Source organism: Athene cunicularia, assembly GCF_003259725.1.
Source record: "Athene cunicularia isolate RWA chromosome 3 unlocalized genomic scaffold, athCun1 chr3_part1, whole genome shotgun sequence".
Classification (NCBI taxonomy): domain Eukaryota; kingdom Metazoa; phylum Chordata; class Aves; order Strigiformes; family Strigidae; genus Athene; species Athene cunicularia.
Genome location: NW_020799097.1, coordinates 82,372,323 through 82,380,699, shown reverse-complemented (window position 1 = coordinate 82,380,699; position 8,377 = coordinate 82,372,323). Strand labels below are relative to the sequence as shown.

At 38.0% G+C, this 8,377-nt stretch overlaps 1 protein-coding gene across 1 annotated transcript in view; it reads left to right on the top strand.

Moving 5' to 3' along the window:
- The first annotated feature begins 207 nt into the window (after positions 1-207).
- GNG4 (G protein subunit gamma 4) overlaps positions 208-8,377 on the top strand; it is a 13,000-nt gene continuing 4,830 nt past the window's right edge. The window contains exons 1-2 of the mRNA XM_026845822.1: positions 208-356; positions 3,497-3,602. Of these exons, the coding sequence (XP_026701623.1) occupies positions 3,507-3,602 (96 nt within the window). The 5' untranslated portion in view covers positions 208-356; positions 3,497-3,506. The remainder of the gene's footprint in view (positions 357-3,496; positions 3,603-8,377) is intronic.

Sequence of the window (8,377 nt, the reverse complement as noted above, 5' to 3'; positions counted from 1 at the left end):
CTGAGGTCTAAAGACCTCAAGAATAAAAGGAGGTGTTTTTAGGAGAGAGGATTGGAACCATTTGTCAGGCTGCAGCCACAAAGGAAACGCCAAGAGTGATCCCACAGGAGAGTGTTTGAAGGAGGAGGCTCCCTTGCATTCCAGGGGATGGTCATTGAGGGAGAGGGTGTGTAATAGACTCGTTATTAAAATTTCTTTTCTCTCCAGAGCTTTATTTCTAAGTAGCAATATTATTTCATTAGAGAATATTAAGCTTAAGGTTATTAAAGAGTATCACAGGTCCTAAGGAGAACAGAACCAAGTCTCAGCCAAAGCTTTGTCTGCAGAGGACCAGTTCATCACAGCCTGGTTTGAAAGTGAGTGCAATTCTCATTGTCAACATCACTGCATATATAATAGGGCCTTAACTGATGCACAGATACGTACTGTATTTGCAGAGAGTGAAAGAGAAGGCAGAGGTGTATGTAGCTTGGTAAGTGAAATGTGAAACAGGAGAAATCCATCTTACAAAGTTCTGGAAGCAGAACTGTCTGCATGAATAAAAGAGATTAGATACTTAAATGAATGCTAAGTATTTCCAGAAATATGATAGTTAAATATTTAAGTGCGTGTGAAGGCCAGGGTAGGAGCAGTATTTAGAACAGAACAAACGTTTGTGCTTCTGAGTATAAACAAACCTCTTACTCAGGATAAGTGGAAATTTTCTTCAGTGGTTGAAACATCTAGTGCCAGACTTTCTTTATTTAAAGTTGTTTTTATGAAGCCTCTTATTCTGATTCTTTTTGGATATCATGAAATAGTTTACCAGAGAAGACGAATATTTTCTTTATTAAATTTTTCCCCATTTTCTCTTTCAGAATATATGTAAGGACATACTATGTTGTTTTGGAAATGGTTTGGATTTTTTCAAGTATTCTTGTGCCTAATAACCTTTTCAAAATTCCATTATGGTCTTAACTCAATCTCTTACTTAGTAGATACTTAAAAACTGGCTGGAAGTACTAGGAACAGTGTTCTCGCCAACTGTGATGAAGCCAGTGACAGTTCAAATTATCTAGCTCTAGTGTTTATAACTTTTATGGTTTGACTGAATGAATTGCCAGAAAAGCTTGGGAGGTCTGGAATTCTCTGTACTGTTCATGGAGTTTCAGTTGCTTAATTCAGTTTAATTTAAATGTATTATTCCAAATTAAATTTCTAATTTGCCTCTGGTCTTGGGCTGTCTGTGGCAAATGTAGAAATGGCTCTGTGACTTCAGTTAGCTTTGACTTTTTTGGCTCTATGTTCATTAGTATTCTAGCCATGGAGATTATAACAAAATTTAAATGATTCATACTTGTGGGGTATCATTGTGTAAACACAGATAAATGTGTTTATTCTTATCTTTATGGATAGATTAAGACTTAAAAGCTAGGATGTTGCATCACACAAAAAGTCCAGAGATGAGCTGTAATTCAGAACCTCCTGCTCTTGTGAAAGTCTCATATCCTTTCTGCTTGTCCACTGCAAGTCAAAACACATCTGAAAATTGGAGGCTGTTGGTTGGTTGTGGGCTTTTGTTCAGTACATGGCATTTTACACAAAGCCAGTTCTTCCACGTGTATTTAATCCTGTGCCTTGTGAGGAATATGAATTAAAAGATTGTAAACAAAGACCGAAACAAGGAAAGAAAAAGCTACTGTGTTCTGACACGATTTTAGTTCGTCAGAGTGCATGCAAGGAGGAAGCGTGTGTTCCATTGAAATGACACACCTGTTCTTTGTCTCGGCATATATTAAAGCTCTTGTTTTATTCGGCACAGTTCATATATTTTAAGGTAGCATTTCCCCTGCCTAGACCTACACAAGTGCTGAAAAAGATTGTTTTGCTGCTTCAAATTAGTGTTGAGCATGGTTCACTGTTGTATTTGTATTCCACCATCCCATTTTACAGCACAGGTTACTGATTTTTGGAAAGAAGAAACAGCTACCTTTGCCTTGTCTTTGAACATCTATGTTTTGCAAAATCAAAGCAGTTTAAAAGTTATTTCTCCATTCTTTTTGTGCTCTGGATTGTGTACTTTTATTGACTCTAACACATTTAAGACATTGTAGATACAATTTTTTGTATAAGAGCACTTCCTGCATCCTACTTAATTTCCCGTTTGTGTCTTTTATCCTAGTGATTGGCTCAGGTAAGTTACTGAGGTTCAAGAAGGGAAATTTGTGTAGTTTTAGGTGTTCACTTCATGTCCAGAAATAAGCTGGAAATATTCATTTTGAAAGACCCAAGCCTAATTTTGACAGCAATACAAAATGCCTCTTTTTTGTGTGTTTTCTCCTGTGTCCCATCTGCTTCTCACACCCTGCGTCCTTTGCATTGCCTGTGTATTGGTTTCTAACACTCCGTGCCAGACTAACCTTTATTCAGGTGGCACTTGTGGCATACCATATGTACAGGACCATGGGCGAGTGTTTTGGCTGATGGAAGCCTCAGAACCTAGTCTTACTAGGTAGTATAACTAGTCCAGGACCTGCCTAGGTTGTCTGTATTCCATCTTATATTTGTTTCCATGCAGGTTTAGCCCACTTCCAGTGACTTCAAAATAATAATTGTTACTTGTGCTGGACCAGCACCGCATAGTGGCGTCAGCAGGAAGTCTCTTACCATGCAGACCACCCAGAGCATATGTGTTGTAAATTTTTTCAAGGTTCCAATGTAGTCATCTTAACTAATCTGGTAAAAATGCTGAGGACTGCGTGACAATGAGTCGATTTACCCTCAAGCCCTCAGGGAGTAGCAATGCAAGAAAAGCAAACACTGACATACCTTAATTAGATGTCCCTTCCCAAGAGCTGCAGATCTCTTTTTTTTTTTTTTTTTTTTAAAAAAAAAAAAAAACCTGTAATTGTATAGTATACTGTACTGGTTTTTAGTCACCTGTAGACCACTGGGAATGTGTAAGCAAGAAGTTGGAAACCACTGCATTATTTCTTCTTAATCTGTTGCTTCCTTTCTGAAGTCCTTAAATCTGTGTTCAGAATTTTGACTCATTCTCTATCTTAAAATTTCTCTCTCTCTGATGCTGTGAGAGCAGTGTGGCATTCATTCCCATTATGCACATTTCTGAACTTGTTTTCATATTACTAGGTGTAACTGGGGTATACAGCCAAACTGAGTAATGGCTGCAAAGTCTGTTTGTGAACAGCAGTTCTGCATTGGCAATCTGAACCAGCACAACCATTTCTACACTGAAATAATGGCCATGCACTCTGTATTTGTATGTTGTTTGCAGAATTAAGATTGAATACTGGCAGAGGAGAATGCAAATATGTAATGCAATAAGGTGCTGTTGAAAAAGAGAACAGAAATAAATGGTGTCTGGTTTGAATCTGTGACCTGCAGCCTGGCAGTTCAATGTGTGTGAGGGCTGGTTAGATTTCAGATAACTGTCGTTTTACTAATTGCTGTATTTGCTACCTATACTTTTAAATTGTCTCAACTTTGTCTCTTCTAGGCAAAACAAAATGAAGGAACTAGTGTCAAACAGTACAGCCAGTATATCTCAAGCCAGGAAAGCCGTGGAGCAATTAAAAATGGAAGCATACATGGATAGGATGAAGGTAAACTTAGACTTATTGTTGATATTTTGAATAGACTCACTAGTTTGTGGCACAGCCTTCCTTTAATATTGCAGAAAGACTCCATCAGCTGAAATAAAAAAATCTATGTTGAGCTATCAAACAATATTCAGTACTGTGAATTAGTTACATAGTAACTGCTTGGTTCTAATGAAGTGATTTCCAAAGACTGGTTTCTAGTCTGTGCCTTTTACCTATGTCAGGAACAGTATTTTGTGAAATATTTAAAATCAGCTGGCAGATGCATAGGTGCTTTTCTTTATCACCTGTAGCAGAATGTAAGCGCACCTCAGGTTTCTCTGTTCTCTTTTAAGAACTGGAGTAAGTCTTTAAGATACTGAGATACTTTTGAATAATGATTAATCAAGCTGAATTGCTTCGATTTGATTTGTTTTAGCACAATGTTATTACACAAAATAATATGTATGATTGCAATGTTCAGTTATGATTCTTCACACTTGATAGCCTGTTGTATGTGCAGATTTGGTTTTATCATGCTTCTAAAGGTATGTAGGTTAAATATTTTAACTAAAAACACTATTAGACAAAAGTGCTCAACTTTTTTGACCAGAAGAGCCAGCAGATTATTCTTCCCTGTCATTCTCCCTTCCACTAGGCTAAAATTCTGTAAATAAATCAAGCATCTACAAACTAATAATGTCATAGGAAGTTTTGAAAGCAATGATAATCTATTTTGCTCTCTCTGCCTCTGAAAATAGGGACTAATGATTTAGATGAAAAATCCAACTTCTACGAGTAAGAACAGTTTAGTGATGGAAAGACTAGAGAAAGGACTGTGTTTAAATAATCGTTTTTTCCTCAAACTGGATTGTTATAAACTGTAACTGAAGTTACAGACTCAGTAAGGCTGTTTAGAAGTGTTATACATTAAATTCTTGATGTAGTCTTAACTCAGTCTGTCCATCCATCCCATGTGCTGAAATTCTGTGTGTAGTCAGCATGGGGGCAATAGTATATAATTATGATTTTAAAATAGTATCAGCTCATAAACTTACTAATTAGAAAGATAGTATTTATCATTCAGAAATATTAGTGCATTTCATGTGAGTGGTCAATCTTGCTTATATGAAAATATGTTACAGTTTTTATCAATGTCTTGTAAGACCATTGAATTTGCAAAACTGTGGTTTCTATCTCATATAGTGTCTTGACAGATTGATCACATAATAGATGCCTGCTCACAGGGACAGGCACTTCTGTTTCTTTCAGTAAGGAAAGGTCTGCCTATTCACTGTTCAATGGGGTTAGTTCCCTGATTCAGGTCATATTGCAGCTGCACGAACCACAGAACTGACAAGAAGGAATGGGTGTGAATGACTGGCAGAGGAAAGGGTTGGAAAAATATGGCCCACTTTATTGGAATTTGAAATTGCTCATAGATTGTCCTAAATTTGCTTTTATATAATCAGTGGTAACTTTCTCATACCACATCATTAGCTCAGTTATGCAGATAGCTTCATTAGTTAGATGTATAACGTTCTTAATTACATATGTAAGAAAGACGTAGGTTATTTTTACAGTTAGTTCAATTAAGAAGAACAGAGTTACTGGCAAGTGTGGCAGACCTACAAAAGAGAGAGCTTGAAAGTGCTATTATTTCACCTTTCAAAACAACTTGGGACTAAAAAGGTACCAAAGAATATCTGATGTGTTTCAGTATTCTGAGGATTCCTATACTAACATAAACTAGATACAATTTGCAAAATGTATATTGATTTTTAGAATTTCTTTGAATAAGTATATGAGGGACTTTGAGAAGAGGTTGGCGGGCTTTTTATTCCCTCAAGATCTGCTTTGCCTTTTAATCTTGAAACAGTTAAGTGCATGTTTCAGTATAGCCATATTTTACTGAGACTTTACAGTGGCTAGGTTCCGAGTTCTCTAGACATATATGTAAAGACAGAGAAATTAACTTATTTCTTTCTTTCTGGTGTTTTGCATCTGCTTAAACTAGTTAGACATTTAACAAATGATCAGTGCTTTCCAAATAATTTAATTAAACACTGTTTTGCAAGTATAGCCAAGTGTTTATTCCCATAATAGACAAGACCACATTGTTAACATTAAAAAGGTGCCTGTGTTATTGAGTAGAGAAATCAGAAGTTCCATCTCATTTTTCTACTACAGAGGCACTTTGTTTTCTGTGCACAGTAGCTGCTGTAACCAGCAAGTGTTGGGTCTGTACAATTAAAATCTTGTAGTTAGAAGTATGTTGATAGCTGCCCATTCCCCGCTGTGTTCTGGATTTTTCAACTGATTTAAAAATCAAGTCCTATAACCAGTCAGAGCAGCAAGCAGTGCAGTGTTTTGAGGTTCCACAAAGTCAACTCGCTGTAGAGGTGTGAAAGAAACAAGACAAGAGGGGAGGATGAAGTTATTGGTGTATTGGTATCAGTAGCTGGAAGGAGTATTACTGTGGTGAATTTCTGTAAACCATAAGAATCCCAGAAGGATCATCAGTTGAACCTGCCTTACTTCCCCACAGAAGGAACAGCTAGAATTAAAATGGAGACGTAAGTAGGAAGCAGGAGGCACAGATTCCAAGCTAGGAAACATCAAATGAAATGAGATGAACAGTGGCCTTTTGACTAGTAGTATAATGCATCTTCCAAAGATGCTAGCACTAAAGTTGAGAAAGCAAAGATAATATTGGTGCTTTATCAATTATCCCCAGAATAAAGTAATTTAATTGTCTTTTTGCAAGCAGAAAAGCAAGGAGTGCATTGACATTTAAGAATCTTGGTGTATCAGTTGTTATTCCATTTTCCTTTTTCTTAAGAAGGTAGAAAATATTCCTAACTGGTTCTGAATAGTGTTGGGAGATAAGCAGTGGGATTGCCAATAGATGTGTGTGAATCCCTTTGTTTTAGATGTAAAGGATAAGCAGAGTGGGTGTTGTAGCAAGGATGGTAATTAGTCACAATCCATGACAAGACAGATGACATAGTAATTGCAGCATTTTGTCCTGTCATTGAAGCTTATAATTATTAGTGCAGCTAACAGGATTATGTTCTAACTTTGGCTGTTTTTATCACCTCTGTTATTCTGAAATATAATGGTAAAATTCCACAGTCCTCCTGAGACTAATTCTTTAAAGCATCAGGGTTGAGTGTTTTGTTTTTTTTTCCTTCTGGTAGTTTGACAACCTGATACATCTTTCACTACACAGAATAAAAATAATTGTATAAAATGTGAGATTGGTGTGATACCTATATACTCCATCTCTTCTATGTATGCACTTTAAAAGATTAAAAAAAATGAAATGTTAACTTTCCATTAGAATTCATCAATCAAGCCAGGGTCTAGTTTTTTTTTCTTTAGCCACTTCTGCAATGTGTATAAATTACTTTAAATCTGCAAACCAAGCTGTATTGCGTAGGAGACCTGAAATGATAAATGTGTTAGCTTCATTTGAATATTCATATTGCATGCATTTATTTTAATTCCTGATAAAAGCTATTCTGAAACCGTCCAACAGCATCCAGCTACAAATAAACCTAACGGTGAGTAAAAGCTACGACAGTGGCCTTCATTTAACTTCCTCCATGACACAAAGAGGACGATCAGCATGTTATTTTGTACCACAGCACTGGCCATTAGGCAACCCGTGCGTGCTGACATATGCTAGAGCAGCCATCTCTGCTGTAGCCTTAATGCAATGCTTAATGCAAGAGGTCTTCTGCCACTGTTGTTCGGAATAATAACACTGAGTAGGAAACTTGCTGGAGGCAACACTGTAGTTTGCTGTCTTTTTGACCCTGGTTCTGACTTTGCCAGCCCTGCTCACAGCCACAGGAACCAATGTATTCATTGCTCCTGGAATATTATCAGCTAACCTAACTCCTCTTTGTGAGTGGTCATTATTCCACTGTGCAAGCCTTAGCAACTCCACTTTTAGGGAAGAAATGGTCATAATTAAATAGAAGTGCCCTGCTGGATCTCCTCCTTGTGAACAGAGAAGGACTGGTGGATGATGTGGTGGTTGGAGGCTGACTAGGGCACAGCAATCATGAAATAATAGAGTTCTCTATTCTTAGGGAGGCCAGGAGAGGGGGTAGTAGAAATGACATTCTGAACTTCCAAAGGGCTGACGTTGTCTTGTTTGGGCACCTGCTTGACAGGATCCCTTGGGAGTTAGTCATGAAGGGTATAGGGGTCCAGGAAGGCTGGGCACTCTTTAAGAAGGAAGTGTTAATGGCTCAGGAGCAAGCAGTCCCTGGGTGCTCTAAGAGAAGCCACCCTGGCTGAACAGGGAGCTTTGGTTGCAACTGAAGGAGAAAAGGAGAGTTTACAGGTTTTGGAAGAAGGGGCTAGTGACTCACAGTGATTACAAAGATGCTCTGAGGCTATGCAGGGCAGAAATCAGGAATTCTAAAGCCCAGCTGGAAATTAATCTGGCCTCAGCAATCAAGGACAACAAGAAATGTTTCTATAAGTATGTTAGCAGCAAAAGAAAGACCAGAGAGAGCCTCCATCCCCTGCTAGATGCAGAAGGAAGCATGGCAACAAGTGATGAGGAAAAGGCTGAGGTGATTACTGCCTTCTTTGCCTCAGTCTTTAATAACAAGACTAGTTGTACTGAGGGAATCCAGCCTCCTCAGCCAGAAGGCAGAGACTGGGAGAAGGACCCCTCCACATTCCAGGAGGAGATAGTGACCTGCTGCATCACACAGACACACACAATTCGATGGGATGGGATGGGATGGGATGGGATGGGATGGGATGGGATGGGATGG